This window comes from Felis catus, chromosome B3, assembly GCF_018350175.1.
Source record: "Felis catus isolate Fca126 chromosome B3, F.catus_Fca126_mat1.0, whole genome shotgun sequence".
NCBI classification, from domain to species: Eukaryota; Metazoa; Chordata; class Mammalia; order Carnivora; family Felidae; genus Felis; species Felis catus.
In genome coordinates this window covers 73,979,644-73,997,070 of record NC_058373.1, presented here as the reverse complement: position 1 = coordinate 73,997,070, position 17,427 = coordinate 73,979,644, and the positions used below count along the sequence as shown (strand labels likewise).

At 54.0% G+C, this 17,427-nt stretch overlaps 3 protein-coding genes and 1 long non-coding RNA gene across 16 annotated transcripts in view; 2 read left to right on the top strand and 2 right to left on the bottom strand.

Annotated features, from left to right (window-relative positions):
* The first annotated feature begins 47 nt into the window (after positions 1-47).
* AP1G2 (adaptor related protein complex 1 subunit gamma 2) lies at positions 48-8,479 on the top strand. 3 transcript variants are annotated; one of them, XM_045059698.1, is made up of 22 exons: positions 48-315; positions 672-876; positions 1,337-1,461; positions 1,603-1,744; positions 1,866-1,962; positions 2,137-2,213; positions 2,332-2,427; positions 2,823-2,903; positions 3,203-3,301; positions 3,477-3,532; positions 3,704-3,817; positions 4,014-4,154; positions 4,253-4,307; positions 4,391-4,513; positions 5,198-5,287; positions 5,375-5,502; positions 5,760-5,864; positions 6,197-6,317; positions 6,401-6,536; positions 7,613-7,776; positions 7,992-8,090; positions 8,193-8,479. In XM_045059698.1, exons 2-22 carry the CDS (start codon positions 673-675, stop codon positions 8,292-8,294), a joined length of 2,355 nt encoding a protein of 784 aa, XP_044915633.1. In that variant the 5' UTR covers positions 48-315; position 672; the 3' UTR covers positions 8,295-8,479. The 3 variants fall into 3 exon arrangements, with proteins under 3 accessions (XP_044915633.1, XP_044915634.1, XP_019688395.2); XM_045059699.1 differs by lacking the exons at positions 6,401-6,536; positions 7,992-8,090; positions 8,193-8,479 and having other exon boundaries at positions 7,613-7,747; XM_019832836.3 differs by lacking the exons at positions 48-315; positions 672-876; positions 1,337-1,461; positions 2,137-2,213.
* On the bottom strand, positions 7,371-11,683 carry THTPA (thiamine triphosphatase). 2 transcript variants are annotated; one of them, XM_006932754.5, is made up of 3 exons: positions 11,460-11,683; positions 10,421-10,972; positions 7,371-9,323 (listed from the first exon to the last, which is right to left on the bottom strand). In XM_006932754.5, the coding sequence occupies exons 1-3, from the start codon at positions 11,518-11,520 to the stop codon at positions 9,178-9,180; spliced, it is 759 nt and encodes a 252-aa protein (XP_006932816.1). In that variant the 5' UTR covers positions 11,521-11,683; the 3' UTR covers positions 7,371-9,177. The 2 variants fall into 2 exon arrangements, with proteins under 2 accessions (XP_006932816.1, XP_003987538.1); XM_003987489.4 differs by having other exon boundaries at positions 11,372-11,508.
* A 97-nt stretch (positions 11,684-11,780) lies between these two features.
* Positions 11,781-17,427, top strand: part of ZFHX2 (zinc finger homeobox 2) — a 31,740-nt gene continuing 26,093 nt past the window's right edge. For 6 of the 10 annotated variants that reach the window (XM_023255593.2, XM_045059695.1, XM_023255592.2 and 3 more), the window contains exon 1: positions 14,067-14,395. The gene's annotated coding sequence lies outside the window, so the exon portion shown is untranslated. Of the gene's footprint in view, positions 11,925-14,066; positions 14,396-14,700; positions 14,783-16,330; positions 17,421-17,427 lie in introns of those variants that run through there. The other 4 variants (XM_019832826.3, XM_023255591.2, XM_019832827.3 and 1 more) reach the window with 4 other exon arrangements.
* Positions 16,023-17,265, bottom strand: LOC109500769. Its single transcript, XR_002158502.3, has 2 exons — positions 17,186-17,265; positions 16,023-16,336 (listed from the first exon to the last, which is right to left on the bottom strand). It is a non-coding gene; the product is annotated as an uncharacterized LOC109500769 (long non-coding RNA).

Genomic DNA, 17,427 nt, shown 5'->3' with positions numbered 1-17,427 from the left:
CAGGCCTACCAGGCAGTCTTGCTGCCAGAAGAGCTCCTTCCCCCCCACTCCAAAGCCTGAGGCCTGAGGTCAGAGTACTCTATACTCTAGACGGCTCAGTGGGGCTGCCCGGGAGGGGCGGGGTCCCGTGACGAGGGCGGGAAGAGGGAAGGACCAGTCGAAGGACCAACCCCTGTCGGGCCCTGTACCCGGAAGCGCTGGGGGGAAAGGAGCGGAGTTGAGACCAGGCAGGTGAGGCTGTCTTTAGGGCTGGCGCCCTGGTGTGACGCTGAGGCCGCCTGAGGTGTGACCCTGGGGAAGAATACCACGAAAGAGGTAGCTCGAGGCCCTGAAAGGAAATGAATGGCCGAGCTAGGGATGGGAAACCAGGTGGGGCTGGAGGCTGGGTTGGGGGGGTGGGGGTGGGAAATAGGCGGGGCTCTGGCGCATGCTCAGTACGAACGGGAGCCGAGGTGGGGCGGGCACGCATGCGTGGTGTGGAATCTCCTCCCGCAGTGTGGAAGGGGTGGGATGTGGAGACCCACGTGGGCAAAGGTAAATATGGGCTCGGTTTTAGGGTAGCTTCGGGGCCCGGTCCCTCAGGATGGCACAGGGCAAGCCTGGACTAGAAGGCCAGGTATTCGGCCCGAGGGGTTTAAAGCCCTCTCCATTTCCGGGCTCTGCCCCTTCAGGATGGTGGTACCTTCACTGAAGCTTCAAGATCTAATCGAGGAGATACGTGGGGCCAAGACCCAGGCACAGGAGCGGGAGGTGATCCAAAAGGAGTGCGCCCACATCCGCGCCTCCTTCCGCGATGGGGACCCTCTGCACAGGCACCGCCAGCTGGCCAAACTGCTCTACGTCCACATGTTGGGCTACCCCGCCCACTTTGGACAGGTATTGGGCAGGCCCTCCTCCCTTCTGAGTTTGATGAGGAAGACTAATAGAGCAGGGTCTTGGACACCCTCACCTAGTTGTGCCCTGGTTGTGGGGTTTTTTGTTTTTTTGTTTTGTTTTTTTTTTTAATTCTACAAAGATTCTGAGCCTTCCCTCACAGCATGCACTGCTGACCCCCGTCCTTATTACAACCCCTATGGGTCATAAGCTGGACTGAACACTTCATTCTCTGGTCAGCCCCATTCAAGTCACCTCCTTTCTTCTCCCATCCTCCTTGACTCCTGGTTCCTCGAAACTACCCACGAACTCTGAATTTCCTAAGCCTTTCCTCTTGTTGAAGGGAGGGTGATGGGAAATGGTGCTACCATAAGTTAATCTGGTGGTAAAGAAGATAGAAAAGGGATGTTAGTGCCTCCCAGTTTCACCCCTGCCCCTTCCTGTTCTGCCTCCTTCCCTGTAGATGGAGTGCCTGAAACTGATTGCCTCCCCCAGATTCACAGACAAGAGGGTGGGCTACCTGGGGGCCATGCTTCTACTGGATGAGAGGCAGGATGCCCACCTGCTCATTACCAACAGCATCAAGAAGTGAGAGGGTTCTGGGAACCACTTGGAATCAGGGAGATGGGAAGAGTGGGGAACTGGGAAATCCCAGGGGGCTGCCTAATGTAGGTACTGGGCAGGGTAGATTTCTCAGAGCTTGACTGACCACCCTCCCCAACTCTGCAGTGACCTGAGCCAGGGGATTCAGGCAGTACAAGGCCTGGCCCTGTGCACTCTGAGCACTATGGGCTCTGCTGAAATGTGCCGGGACCTGGCCACTGAGGTGGAGAAACTGCTCCTGCAGCCTAGCTCCTATGTGCGCAAGAAGGTGAGATGGCAGGACTGCAGGCCCTTGCCCCACCAGAAACTGTCCTGTTGGCCATGTGTTAAAGGTGGGAGGTCCATCCTGGCAGACCCCTGCCCTCTTCTGAGCCCCCTGATCTCTGCAGGCTGTTCTGACCGCAGTGCACATGATCCGGAAGGTCCCTGAGCTCTCCAACATCTTCCTCCCACCCTGTGCCCAACTGCTTCATGAACGCCACCATGGTAAGGCCACAGGGCTCCCTGTCCCCTGCCTTACCTCTGGCTATGGACAGAAGTGAAAAATGGGACAGGAACACCAGCCCATAGGAGAAGGGGTAGCATGTGCACACAAACACACACGCGCAGTAGGCTCTCCTGTGCCCCTGGCCCACCATTCACTCCCTACCCCCACACCAGGCATCCTGCTGGGCACCATCACGCTGATCACGGAGCTCTGTGAACGAAGCCCTGCAGCCCTCAAGCATTTTCGAAAGGTGGGCTGGTGAAAGGGGCAGGCCCTGGTCCAGGAAAAGAGGGGCAATGGGGTTGGAATGGGGCTGAAGGTTGAAAGGCTGAGGAAGAATGCCCAGTAAGGCTGTGCCCTCCCTCCAGGTGGTGCCCCAGCTGGTGAAGATCCTCCGGACTCTGGTGACAACGGGATATTCCACAGAACACAGTATATCTGGAGTCAGCGACCCCTTCCTGCAGGTGGGCTGATTCTTTCCTGCTGTATCCCTGGAACAGAGAACTTAGCAGTAAGCCCATGGCTATCGGTCACCTCCCAGAGAACCCTTTGGGTCAGTCAGTGTCTTAGGAAGATGGCAGACACAGGATTGCACAGGTCATCCCGAGACCAGTGCTGGAATGGGGATACCTAAAGGTCAGAAAATCCAGTTTGGTAACAATGACAACAAAAAAGCCTGTCTCCAAATCCCTGAGCCTCACACACGTCTGATCTCCCAGGACCCAAGGGACGCAGGGGCAGGGAAGCTCTAGGAAACCAGCCAGACCCCTCATGATACTTTCTTCAGTGTTGGATTTTTCTCAGCCCGACTTCTCACCCTCTGAACCCCTCCACCTTTCAACCTTTAACCCAACTTCAGGTCCGGATACTTCGTCTCCTTCGGATTCTGGGCCGGAACCACGAAGAGAGCAGTGAGACCATGAATGACTTGCTGGCTCAGGTTGGGGCTGGAGTGGGGCACCGGTTAGGTGTGTTGCTCTGAGATCCCACCAGCCCCAGGCATCCCTCACGTGACCACCCATTCTGTGGTGGCCGTATAGTCACATCTCCATTTCCCTCTAGACTGGGATCTCCATGAGGACAGGGACACAGTCTGTCTCAGTGTGGTTGTCCCTGACACATCGTGGGGGCTCAGGGAACTTCGTTAGATGATGGAGGGATGACACGGTGGATACCCTCCAGAGACCTGAGGAGAGGACAGAGCCCCTTCTAGTTGCACCTTCTCTCCCACCCACTCAGGTGGCCACTAACACAGATACCAGCCGAAATGCGGGCAGTGCAGTCCTGTTTGAGACAGTGCTGACCATCATGGACATCCGCTCTGCACCTGGCCTTCGGGTATCCTCCCATATGCCTCTCCCACTGGGGCCCCACTCACCAGCCCCAGCCAGGCAGATGGGTCCTATTCACCGGTTTCTCCTCCCCACCCATCATCCTGTGCCACGAAGTTCCCCACTCCTTAACAAGGACAGTTGCTCCTTCCCTGACTGTCCTCAACCTTTGCCTCCCATAGGTTCTAGCTGTCAACATTCTTGGCCGCTTCCTGCTCAACAATGACAAGAACATTAGGTGATAGTCCCAGGTGTCTGGCTGGGCTGTGCCACTGAGCACCTGGCCCTCGCCCCTGCTTCTTCCAGGGCCTCCTGATTCACCTACTTCTTATTCCAATACTCAGGGCAGGATGGGGCAGGGAGGGGGCTGATGGCCATGGTGTGATAGGGCCTCTCCCACTCTGGCCAGGTATGTAGCCCTGACGTCATTGCTGCGTATGGTGCAGTCTGATCACAGCGCTGTGCAGCGGCACCGGCCCACTGTGGTTGAATGTCTGCGGGAACCTGATGCCTCCCTCAGCCGGTGAGTGGGACAGACGAAAGAGAAGACGGGGCAGAGGGCCCAGCACCTGGTAGCCAAGACCTGGATGGGATCAGACAGCTGAAGTAGGGGGATTAAGGAGACAGGTGCCGCTCCAGTGCCTGGAGAAGGGAGGGCCTGAGATATGTCTTGGGGTGACCTGACTACTCCATATAGACAGACCTCTTTCTCTTGATAGGCGGGCCCTGGAACTGAGCCTGGCTCTGGTGAATAGCTCCAACGTGCGAGCTATGACACAAGAGCTGCAGAGCTTTCTGGAATCCTGCCCCCCAGATCTACGGGCCGACTGTGCCTCAGGCATCCTGCTGGCAGCAGAGAGGTGAGGTGACAGGTGCCCAGTAGGCAAAGACCAGGAGGCAAAGATGGTAGAATCTGGGGAGGGTCAGCACCAGGGCTGAAGAGCCATGTGTCCCCTAGGTTTGCCCCAACCAAGCGGTGGCACATAGATACCATCCTGCGCGTGCTGACAACGGTGAGGCAGGGACTGGACTAAGAGAGCTGGGAGGGAGTGGGCAGGGCTCACCACCCTGACTTGGCCCCATTCACCTCTTCCAGGCAGGCATCTATGTACGGGATGATGCAGTGGCCAACCTGACCCAGCTGATTGGGGGGGCCCAGGAGCTACATGCCTATTCTGTGCGCCGCCTGTACAGCGCCCTGGCAGAGGACATCTCCCAAGTACTGTTCCCACCACACAGACCCAGGGCCGCCCAACCCTCTTAGCCCTTCCTGGGCCACCTACTCCCTCCACCGGAGTCCTGTTTCTCCCTGGAAGTCACAGCTACCTACTTCGCAGAGACACTCAAGGACACAGCCCTATTTTTAGTTAGAGCACCTAGACTTTTGAACTGGCTCTGGTATCTACTGGCTGTGTAACTACAGATGACTTATTTAAGTCTCCTTATGCTCAGTGTACTCAGCTGTCTACCTCCCAGAGCAGTCTTGAGTGTCAAATGAGATAGAGTTCTTTCTTCATGTATCAGGCTTTATTATCTTGAATTCCGAGTGGATTAACAGAAGCCATCCACTATCTGTAGTCATTTCTCCATATTATCCAAATAGAATGGGCAGAAACCATGGTACCCCTTCGAGGGAAGGACCCTCTTGCTTCCCTCTCGCTGAGCCCCTTTTGATGAAGCCATGTAGTTCTCATGCGTGGCCACCAGAGGGCAGAAGTTGTCCAAGAGCCAGGACAGAGCCAGCGGGGAAACAAACTTACATAACTGTTCCAGGGCAAGACTTTTCCCTTTCCCCACCCCTCCAAACCCCATTACCTCTGTGCTGCATAAAGGGAGGTCACAGGTGTTGGAAGCTGAGGAGGGGACCCAGAACCTGGCCTACCATGTTTCTTATCCCATGCAGCAACCACTGGTGCAAGTGGCAGCCTGGTGCATTGGAGAATATGGGGACCTCCTGCTGGAAGGGAGCTGTGAGGAAACAGAGCCCCTTCAGGTAAGACCTCCATTGGGAGTACACCAAGGAGGGACTCAGCAGGAGAGGCAAGATGCCCCAGGGCTACTACCTTTGTTCCTGCTGAAGGTGGAGGAAGAGGAGGTGTTGGCACTGCTGGAAAAGGTGCTGCAGTCCCACATGTCCCAGCCAGCCACCCGAGGATATGCCCTGACAGCCCTCATGAAGCTCAGCACCCGGCTCCGTGGAGACAGCAAGTAAGAAAGGGTCCCAGCCCCTCCAGAGACCTTCTTCTTGGTGTCTCCAGGGACAGATGTCCCTTCACTGTGCCCACCGGCTTCTGAGTTTCTCTCCATACACACATCCCAGTCCCCCCAATCCTTAGGTTCTTCTTTTTGAGCCACGTATTGTGGGCATCCCCCTGCTCCGTGGGGCCTTTCCCTTCCCTGCCATATCCTGGAGTTGAAGGGCGGGGCGGGTTGCATCCCCACTCACACACCACCCTGTGGCCCAGCCGCATCCGCCAGGTGGTGTCCATCTACGGGAGCTGCCTGGACGTGGAGCTGCAGCAGCGGGCTGTGGAGTACAACACGCTCTTCCAGAAGTATGACCACATGAGGTGCGATTGGCGTAGGACCCACACCCCTGCCCCCTCCTCACCTGTCCTCTCCCCAGTGCCCCTCTCTGGGCACAAGGGTCTCATCCTCACCTGCGTCCTTACTCCTTCACAGTCAGAGCCTCCCGCCTGTAGTTCACTGAAGCTAAGTTGGCTTCCAGCCCTCCTTGCTCATCTGAAAACTGGCAACCGTGTGCCCTCTTAGGAAATCAGAAAGGCACTCTGACCCACCATGTGCCCAGGGTTCTGCATGGTCTCACCCTTCCCTCCCCCATGCTTGTTATGAAAAGCCCAGGGTCCACTCAGAGGGACACACCTGTATTCCATTCTCTCAGGGCCGCCATCCTGGAAAAGATGCCTCTTGTGGAGAGAGGCGGGTCTCAGGTTGATGGGGAAGCAAAGGAAAGCAAAGAAGCCCAGCTTTCGGAAACAGCCCTTGTGTCCACAGAGCCCCAGGTGAGGAGGCCGGAAGCCGCAGGGGGATGAGGACTTGGTCGGGCTTCCACACCCAGCCCTGCTCCTTCTGCCCTTTCCCCTAGGCCTCCAAGCTCTTGGATCTGTTAGATCTCCTGGATGGCACTTCTGGGGATGCCCAGCCCCCACCCCCTCTGGATCCCTCCCCAGGAGGCGCTTTAGTACACCTCCTCGACCTTCCCGGTGCACCTCCACCCCCACGTAAGCCTCAGCAAAGGGGAGATGGGAGGGACACCTGGGTGGCTCAGTCAGTTAAGCGTCCGACTCTTTTTTTAAAGTGTTTATGTATTTATTTTGAGAGAGAGACAGAGACAGAATCCCCAAGCAGTCTCTGCACTGTCAGCACAGAGCCCGATGCGGGGCTCACGTAGGGTTCCATCCCATGAACCGTGAGATCATGACCCGAGTGGAAATCAAGAGTTGGTTGCTTAACTGATTGAGCCACCCGGTGCCCCAAGTGTCCAACTCCTGATTTCGGCTCAGGTCATGATCTCGAGGTTCACAGGATGGAGTCCCATGTCAGGCTCTGACAGTGGAGCCTGCTTGGGATTCTCTCTCTCTCTACCCCTCCTGCACATGCACGCACACACGCTCTCTCTCAAAATAAATACATAAACTTTAAAAAAAGAAAGCAGGGGGAGATGGGAGACGACTTAAGAAAAGGAGGGGTGGAAATGTGCTGGTTCTCCTTCTTTGCCAAAATCACATCCCCTCTTGATAGGTAAGTGCTCATTAGCTTGTGCCTGTTCCCTCTCAGATACCCCTCAATGCCTTCCCTTTGTTCCAGACTTCTTACCCTCACCTGTGGGGCCCGGCTTCCTCCCAGCGCACCTCATCTTCTTTCCCCGCTACCCCCTCCACTGGCCCGTCAGCATCTCAGACCCTCTCATCTGAAGCCCTTGGCAGTTTGTGTTCCTTTTACATGAATGTTCTTGCCCAGCACACCAAACGACTGGCTCATTCTCATTTCTCAGGCCTCAGCTACAATGTCAGATGCCTTCCCCCACCACTCCTATTTAAGTTAGTTCTCCCCAGTTATTCTGACATCGTTTATTTTCTTCACAGTACAAATTGGTCTGTGATTATCTTGGTTGTTTTCTTGTTTATTGTTTTTTTCTGCCCACTGGACTATGAGTTTCATCTTCTTGTCTACTTTGTCACTAGCATCTCAAGCACTGCCCTGCACCCCGTGGGTGTTCACTTCATTTCTGTTGAATGAATGAATGAGCTTGTTATCTTCGCCCATACACTGAGCTGCTTCTCTCTCCATATTCCAGCTTCCATCCCAAATCTCAGAGTGTTTGAGCGGGAAGGACTACAGCTGAATCTGTCTTTTGTTCGACCCTCTGGAACTCCTGCTTTGCTCTTAATCATGGTCACTGCTACCAACACCTCAGGAGCTGATGTCACCCACTTCATCTGCCAGGCTGCTGTGCCCAAGGTTTGTGGAAGACCAGGATTTGAGGTGGCCTGGGCACTTGAGGAGAAAAGGCTAAGTAGAGGGGGTGGGTGGGAGGAAGAACGAGAAGGAAATGACAATGCAGGGACAAGCACTTGGGAAGTTATGGGAAGAGGGTTTGAGACTCTCGGGTGTGGAGGGGTTGCCTGAGCCCAGCTAGCTGCCTTACTGTGCTCTGCCCAATCTCCTGTGTTCAGAGTTTCCAGCTGCAGCTACAGGCCCCCAGTGGGGACACACTTCCAGCTCAGGGTGGCCTTCCAGTGACCCAGCTCCTCAGAATCCTCAATCCTAACAAGGTGAGCTCAAGAGCACCTACCCACAACCCTTTCCTGTTGATAAGGCCCGGGGACAGGACAAATCACAGGTGCTAACCTTGGTCTCCACTCTCATACTCCTAGGCCCCCTTGAGGCTAAAGCTGCGCCTCACCTACAACCACTTTGGCCAGTCGGTGCAGGAGATCTTTGAGGTGAACAACTTGCCTGTGGAGACATGGCAGTAACTCAGCCTCCACTCACGGTCTGAAATCCTCCTGTGTCCTGAACCCCCCCAGGGTCCCAGCCACTTGGAGCCTGGTGATTGGCTACCAGCAGGTGGTGCTCTGGGCCTGTGCTTGCCTCTGCAAGAACTGTGGGGGCCTGCCTTCCCAATAATGGAAGACCAATAAATCCTGAGGGGCAAAAGCCATATTTGGGTATATTTGAGATAGAAAGTGTTTATGAATCATAGAAGGGAAGAGTTTTCTTATCCAAAAACTAAAGTATGTATCTTCCTTTGAGCCTTAGGAACCTGTTTGAACAATTGAGGACTTTTCTTTCTACCTCTTCCAGGATGGGGAGCAAATTTGCCCCTAAACCTCCATAGGAGACACTCTACCATCTGGGCCAGAGTAGGGTGCAGGAGCGAAAAGTAAAACCAGAACTTCTAGATTTCTGACAGATTCTCACCCACTTCCCCAACCTGCTGCTATTTCCCACACCCCAAGGCAGGGAAATCCCTCCCCTCATCTCTAACTCAGCTGTAAGGCGGTTTAGGAGCCGCTGGCAGAATCAATGGCATCGACCAAGGGAGGGGGGTGGCAAGGGATTTTCCTGTGCTTAACTACTGATCACAGCTAAGTGGAAATCCTATAAACACGAGCGGAAATCAATGGAGGCTGCTTAGCGGCCAGGGGAGAGGGGCGGCCCACAGATTGCATCTGACGGATGAGGGAAAGGAGGCAGCCAGGGAGGGCTCAAGGAAGGATAGCTGAGGGTAAGGTGAAAGAACAGGAAGGGCTGGAGAGAGGGGAGTCAGTGTAAGAAGGAGGCCAGGGGAAGAGGCATAGTGAGCCCAGGAGGGAACCCTGTTAGACTCAGACTCTTCCCTGTTGAGGAAGTGACACCCTAGCCCAAGTTGCCTTCAGGATCTTTAGTCCCCTGTGGCTTCTCTCTGAGTCTGTGTACTTGTAGCAGGCGCTGATAGTCCTGAGGCTTGAAACGCTGTAGGTATACCATCAGCTTGGCAGGTGCTGTCTCCTGTACGGGCACACCTACAGGCAAAAGGGGAAGGAGGAGAGAACCAGACAGAGCTTCAAATGCATTGACTCTGCTCCCTGTCCAGATAGCCAGACCCCAGAGTTCTTTCCAAGGCAGCACTGGGATTCTGAATGCCACCCGACCAGCTTCTATAACCCACCAGCCCTCACCCTGACTGGCCTGTGGAAGTGGGGCCTACAAGGACCACTTCAGGTAGGAGTGGGGCTGGGAAGCCAAGCGTGAGCCTCTCCTCCAGCAAGGAGAAATGGTGAGGAGGCGTTCAGGTGCCATGAAGACAAGAGGGTGCCTCAATATCCACTCATTTCAGTTATTGCTCCATCCCTCAATTGAGATTAAAGCCCGTCTAGGCAGGCCAAAGCTCATTGGGTTGGTAATGAAGCACATGCAGAGGTACACACAGAGAACCCAAGGGATATAGAAGAAATGACAGAAGTAGCTATAGCTGTGGGGTGGGACTCACATAGAATTCTAGCATCTAGAATGGTGGTATGGAACCATAATAAGTCAGTATCTTATTGTTAGTGCCTGGCAGCATGCTGGGCATATAGTGGTGAACTCAGCGTATGTTTGTTGAGATAGCGAGAACAGCATTCCACAGCTTTAAGGCTTCATGGGATGCACAAACTCATACTTCTGTGGATGAACTGTCTACAGAAAAAGAAATCAGCCAACACTTGTCTTGCTGCCTGTCACATAAATACACTGTTCTTGCCTTTTAGTCAAAGTCAACAGGACAAATTAAATGAGGGCTCCTCATTTAATGTAAAAATAAGAGGACGGGATTTGGGGGAGAGAAGGATGGGTGGATGGATTAAAGCAGAGAACTGATGCAAACTTGGAGTGGCTGGAGGTGTGTGAACTAAATGAGGCAAGGACTGAGAGAGATTAGAGACCTGGAAGGACTTGACTCAGGTTAGGCAGCTACTATAAAAGCAAACTGGGTCTTCCAAAAAACTGCTCAAACAATCCCCAGTACAGAAATAACCCCAAGACCCTCCCCACGAACCCTCCCCATGAACCCATTCAGGGGGTACACCCAGAAGACAGATAATGAAGGCAAAGAATGCACACAAGGGCCTGTCTCCCTCACCAAGCATGCTGCTGAGACTGTGGATCTTCTCCAGGGCAACTGGGACTTCAGCCTCCTCGTGCACCAGGGCCTCTACCTCACCCACGGTGTAGCCAAAGTCCGCTGTATCCAGGTCCACCTTGAGCAGAGGCTCCTCTTCATCAGTTCCAGAGAGCACCAACTTCCAGGCACTACGCTTCGTCACAAAACTAGCTACTTCCTGCAGCCCCAGTGGGCCCAGCACAGCTGCCACACCTCCTGCCCCCAGGACCTCAGTCCCCAGCACCTCACAGAGCTGGGCCACAACTGCAGGCTCAACTGTGAGTTCCACATACTCCTGGTGGGGTCCTGAGACACCTGCGGTTCCAGGACATTTGAGCTCCCATCCACTACCCTCTCGCTGCCGCAGCCAGTAGTCAGCCCGCATGAGGCTCAGCTCAGGCGTGTCATAGTATCTGTCCCAGAAGGTGACCTGGTGCTCTAAGGTGCCTCCCAACTCCTGCAGCCGCTTCTCTGTGCCAGGCCCAGGAATGAACCTTCGCTCCACCTCAATCAAGGCGTGGGCCATGATACCTGCAATCAGTCAATAACAATTTGCTGAGCTCCCAAGGATGCTTGGCCTTGCAGGGGGACAATTCAGTAACCAGCCCCTCCCCCACCCCGGGGAAGAACTTAGGAGGGACACACTGTCACAGGGCTCTCTGTTGGGGCTACAGCCCTTTCTCCCTGCCTAGTGGTGGATGGTCCCCTCTGTCTCTGATGTTCTAAAGCCCTGCAACAGTGACAGATCTCCAGGTAATCCCTTACACCGTTCATGATGTCAATTCAAAGGGCTTCCTAGAGAACTGTAATGGGTGTCCTCCTTTCAGTACTTGTCTTCTATACCTTGCTACCCCGGGTGGCCGGTGGCTCACTTCCCGGAACAACCCCGCCCTTCGCCACAGCACCGGGTAGCGGAGCCCCGGGTCTCACCTCAAAGCCCGAGGGCCTCCCTCCCCGGGGACCTGGAGATGGAGAGGGGACCCCACACCACGCCAGCGAGGAATGCCGGGAGCAGTACCTGGCCTCGGACCTCGGCCCGGCTCTCTGTGCACCGGGCCGGTCCCAGCACGAGCGGCCATATTAGGCGTGATGTGGCAGTGCGGAGGACAGGCCGGGGCCTGAGAGGCTAGGTACGTGATAGGGGTGCCGCGACCTCGGCGGTGGGCTGGGAGCGCAGAGGTTCTCCCCGCGCTCTGCTCCTCGTGTCCGACCCCTCCCGGCTCCCGTGGGTGGGCCCGGGTCTGAGGCCTCAGGCTGAGCCCGGCACCCTGGGGGGTCCAGGTGCATGATGGGAGGTGTAGTTCCAAAGGGAGATTTTGCTTTCTCGCCTCATTCGTCGCTATGGTGACAGGAAAGCTGTGATTAGTGCCCCAACACTGTCTAAAGTTGAGAAGGGGCGGTATGGACAGTCGGATGGAAGGAGCTGAGCCCAAGTCCTGTCTCCCTCCCCCTCACTCCCTAGGCAGATGGGCCTGAAATCCAGGTAACTCACTCAGACGCTGCTGTCCCAACAGATATTTTAGTGACTATTATGGCGGCCCACAAGTACAGGCCAGTGGCAATGGGTTGAAAAAGGGGATAACTCAGGCCAGTTTAACTACTCTGGAGGTTTAGAGGGGATAATACATCCTAGAATGAAAGTTTAGGGTAAGGGTGGAAAACGTTCTGTCAGAGGAGGAACTGGTATTTTGGATAGGAACTAAAGACACTGTGGGATTTCAACAGTTAGAGACATGGATGGAGACAGGAACAGCAAGAGCAAAGACCAAGAAGCTGGAGAGCACCTGGCCAGTGTGTAAGGCGAAGGACATGAGGCTAGAAATACAGTTGAAGAGTAGGTTGGAAATGGCCTCGAGTGCCAGCCAGACTGAGGAATTTGTCACTGAGTTGCCAGTGGCCCCTGAGCAGGCTTGGTCTGGAGTGGGAGAAACATACTCATGTTCGCTTAAAATACAGGAAGACATTGGGGTGACCCTTTGACTGCTTTGGGAGACAAAATAGAGAAGACTCCTTCTCCTTACTCCCTCTGAGGACTGTGATAACCTGGAGATGTCACTGTGTGTCTGATACTCTGGGTCAGGTAGCTTGCTGAGGAACAGTGGCTCTTGTCAACTCCTACGATGGGTGAGAAGTGCCAGTTTCTCAACATTGGACATCTTCCCAGTATCTTTTTGGAAACAAATGACCTGTGGGAAGTACTATGGGGAAGGCACTGATTCACAGACATGACATCTTGAACTTGGGATGTGTTGGATGCATCCCTCCTCCACCCCATAACAGGCACCAATAGTCGGGGAGGGGAGGGCCTCCAGCCCCTAGCTCCAATCATTGGCCTACTTTTCATGCATCCTTTGCTTTGCAGTTTTCTTCCCTGGGGAAAAAGACCTCTTCCCCTGAATTATAAGGTCCTCTTCCCTGGGTTACAATGTCCAGTCCAGTTGGGCAGAGGCAGCAGTTTAACTGAAAGACCAGACTCAGGAACCAGACAGACCTGAGGTTGACTCCCAGCTTGGATTTCCAGGTGTTTTGTCTTGGGCAAGCTACTCCACCTCCCTAAACGTCTCATTTCTCCATGGTAAAATGTGAACTGCCACAGTTATGTGTGAGGATCCAATGATAAACTGTCACAACCTAGAGATTCAAAATGTTACTTTCTTTCTACTTCCTTTTTTCCTGTGAACTCAAGGGTTCTTTTTCTTTTCCCTTCTCTCCTTTCTTTCCTTCCTTCCTGTTCTTTTTATTTTTTTATTTTTAAGAGGAGTAGGTTATAGCAGCAAACGTGAGCTCTAGAGTCAGACTATTGAGGTTTGAATCCTGGAGCCGTCACTTAATGGCCATGTGACCTTGGGCCACCTAATTAATTTGTTTGGTCTTGGAAACTGTTTCTGTGCACTCAATAAACCTTAGCAGTTATTATTATTACAATATAAAAGAGCTTATAAACTGAAGATGAGGACCAGGAGCCAGAACCTCCCCTTCCCCCATCCAACTCTCTGTGGAGACAAGCTCTCAGAGACTTAAGAGTAACTGCTGTGGAAGAGAAGTTTCTAATACCCAACTGGAAAGGAGGGGGACTAATAAGGCAGGAAGAAGGGAGTGGAAAAAAAAAAGAGAGAGATAGGCCTGGGGTGGCTTTGGGAGGCTGGTAAAAGCCGGGGCTTGCTCTAGAGCTGATTTAAAACAAAACAACAACAAAACACATGTATGGTTTCTGTAGGCAGGATAAAAAAAAAAAGAGAAAAACACCAGAAAGAGTTTAAAGGCTCCGGCCCCCTTTGCAAGCACTGGCTTGGACCTGGCGCCACAATCTTGCAAAGTGGCCCCGCCCGCTGGCTGGCCTGCCCTGGGGTATCAGGTCCAGCGCAGGCACTCAGCGCTCGCTGGCCGCTGGGTGGGAGCGGGGACAGATGGACTACAACTACCGGCATTCACTGCGGCGGGCGGGCCGCTGCACCTGCTCAGTGGGGCCGCCCCGGGCGCCTGGGTATTGATTATTCCATTGTGTGGGACGCCTCGGCTCCAGCCAGTGAATGAGGCGGAGGAGTGAGGGCGAGGAGGAGGAGGAGGAGGAGGAGGAGGAGGGCGAGGAGGAGGAGGAGGAGGGCGAGGAGGAGGAGGAGGAGGGCGAGGAGGAGGAGGAGGCAGGGAGCGAGCGAGTGCCCAGGGTGAATCAATGGAAACCCCCTCACGAAGCCGGGAAAACACTTCAGCCGCAGCCAAATAGCATTGATTATTTTCCTTCACTTCCCTCACCGCCGTGAATTTATTTATTTATTTTTTTCCATCTCCGTCCCCGACGCCCCGGAGTGAGCGCTGGAGGGAGGGAGGAGGAGGGGAAAAAAAAAAGGAATCAACACATCGGAGAAGTCCCTTCCAAGAGCCGCCCCCTCCCCTCCCCGCCTCGCGCTGCTCGGCGGCCGCGGTTCGACTCCCGTCCCTGCTTCCAGCTGAGGTGTAAGTGCATCGATTTCCGATGCTGCTGGGTTGGTTTTTTTCTCCTCTCCCTCTCTCTCTTCTTCCTTTCCTTGCTCTTTGGAAGCTGAAGACGGAGGGGAGAGGAGGCTCTGAGACTCTGAGACTCTGAGACTGCCGCTGGAGGGCACGGAGAGGGACGGGAAGGGGCTGGGGGAGGGGACACGGACGGACGGACAGACAGACCGAGAGCCTGAGGAGGAGGGGCACGGGTAGGGGGGGAGGGGGCGTGCGAGCGAGGATGGTGGTGGGTGGGTGATAGAGATGCAGGGGTGGAGGGAGAGACGGCGAAGGGAAAGGCATCGAGGCTGGTCCAGGAGCCAGCCGGACAGACGGAGGGTAACGAGAGCCTAGACGGACCGCGCCGAGGTGTGCGGGTAGCGGGGGTCCCGGAGGGAAGGGGAGGCCGGGTGAGTGAGGGCTCGGAACTGTCAGCCCAGAGGGGCCTGGGTCTCGGCCGCCCCCCGCCGGCTGCGGGATCGGGAACCGCGGCAGGCGGGCGGGCTGATGGATGGGCTAGCGTGCTAGGGGTGGGGGTGGGGGTGGGGGTGGGTGGGAGGGGATATGGATACTCTTAATCTTCGATCTTCGTTTTTGCCTGAAGTTGAGCTGGGGTTTTTGTTTGTTTGTTTGCCTTTTTTTTTGGAAAGGTGCGAGTAGGTGAGGGGAGGCCACTGCTCCATTCAAGGTGAAGTGTGTCTCTCCTGGCCCCCCAACTCTCCATGCGCTCTTGTCTGCCCCCCTCTCAGAGTAACCCTATCATTTTTGAGCGCTGGACCACGCGTGGTCTCGATGTGCCTGTAGCCCCGCTGATCTCTGTCCATGTGTCCCTGCCTCTTGATTTTGTCATTTTTTCACCTCATTCATTCTCCCCACCCATCCATCCCTGGGTCTGTGTGTCACTGTCTCCGCATGTGACTCTTCCTATCCGAGTGATCCTCTTGCTGTGTGTCCCTGTCACTGTCATGCCTTGGCTCCCTGACTTGTCTGTCTAGGACCATCTAGGACTCCATGCTCTCTCTTTTGGGGTCCTTATGATATCTCTGGCCTTCTCAGGCTACTTTTTTTCATGCTTGTGGTTGTGGTAGTCACTGGTCAGGGGCCTGCAAAGAGTCTGAGGGATGGAGCAGATGTATCTCTCCCAAGGACTCAGGTACCCTTTCAGCACAGCCAGGACCGACTCCTCTTCCACCTTCACCCGGGAAGCTTTGGAACTTCTAGCATTGTTGACTGTCTCCTTTGCCATGTACCTGTCTCACCCACCAGGACCTTTGGTCTCCTGTGTGTCATCCGCCTCTCCAGGAGCTTCCCACCGCAAACCTCTTCCTTGCTGACTTGATTTCCTCCCTTCCCTCACTTGGCCATTGTATATTTTTTCATTTCCCCATTTTGTTTCACCCCTTTTTTTGCATTCCTATCTCCCGTGGTCTCCCTTGCCTATTCTTTACCTTTGTTCCCATAACCTGCCCTCTGCCTACCTTTTCTCCTTGATCACCCTAATTCCCTCTTATCCCTTATCCTCTCACTGAGCATTTTAACCTCAGCAGCAAAAGGTACCAGAGAGGAAGGGGCTGGGAGAGGTAGGGAGTATGGTTTGTGAAGGCACATAAACAGGCCAAGAAATCAATTTAATGGGCTTCCAGGGGCATATAACCCCTTCATCAGTCAGGGCCATTATGTCCATTAACTGTCAACTTTGATTTTGTAAGGGGACATTCTCTAGGACTCTGAACTCCACCCTGCTTGGTTGCCTCTCATCCTTCAGGTCATTCTAGATATCAGTGGCTTTTTCTTCACTTTCTAGTTCATCTTCTTCCTGGCCCCCCTGTTATTATCATATTTGGATTCAGCACGATCCTTTATGTGGCCGTTTTCATTCATATGACAGAAGCTATCTTGTGCAAGAGGCCAGGTTCATTCAGCCTAAAGAATGGGAAAGGTGGATAAAGAGTCTGGGGAGTTTACCTTGTGTTAAGCCCATCATTGTTTTCCAGCCCTTGGAGCTTGGAAGGGTAAAAGGAGGAGGTAGATAGGGGCAGAAGATGGAAGATTTCCGAGGTGAACCGTGTTCCAGAAAGGAAGGAGAGGCCGGGTGCAATAAATGTATGGGGTAGAGAAATGCATGACGTGAGGGATGTGCAAAAGGAAGGGAAGAAAATCCATGCGGAATGGGGGCAGGGAAGGAACCGAGGGGCGATTGGGAGAATGAAATAAAACATGACTTGATAGCGATACAGAAGATGGAGAGAAATGATAGAGTATTCCTCAAGAGGAGGTCAACAGAAAAGGCAATATGCAATGAATACAATTGTAAAGTGGGGGAAGGGAGGAACTGAAGAATAATATGAGGTGGAAAAAGAGTATGGTACAAAGAAGGTAAATGGAAGGCAAGCGGAGGAGTGCTGAAGCAGATCAGAGCTGCACAGAGCTTGGTAGGGGGAAAAAAGGAGAGGATGAGGTATCAAAGGAAACAAATGCCTCTGGTGTGAGGGGGACACAGCGTGACCAGTGCAAAGAGAGCGCCGCAGGAGGGGTGATTTGGAAAAAGGCATAGCAGAAATACCACTGGGTGAAGCCCCACGAGAGAGATGCCAAAGGAGAGGCAGAGAGCCCTCAGAGATACTGGCGAAGAGAGACAGAAAGAGAAGCTTCTGAGCATTCATTCCATTGGGCACATCCCTCACTACCCCACCAGAGGCCTTTGCATTTCATTCCCAAGCCAGGGGGACCCAAGCAAAGAGATGAAAAAAGTAGAAATCCCATTTACTTTACCTGACAGGAACTTGAATCTTTCTAGCCCCCTGAGAACCAAAGATCTCAAGCCTCTGATGTCATAAATTGCTGGTGTTGCCTTGGCAACCTGACAGGGTTCCTCCCTCCATGATGTCAGAGCAGCTGGTGTTACCTTGAAACACATAGAGGAAGAACTTGCTGCTTTGCTGGAGCTGTACACGTATGGGGCCGGGGCCTGAGTCTGATCTGTAGGATTCCTGGGTCTTAGCTCAGAGTGAGAT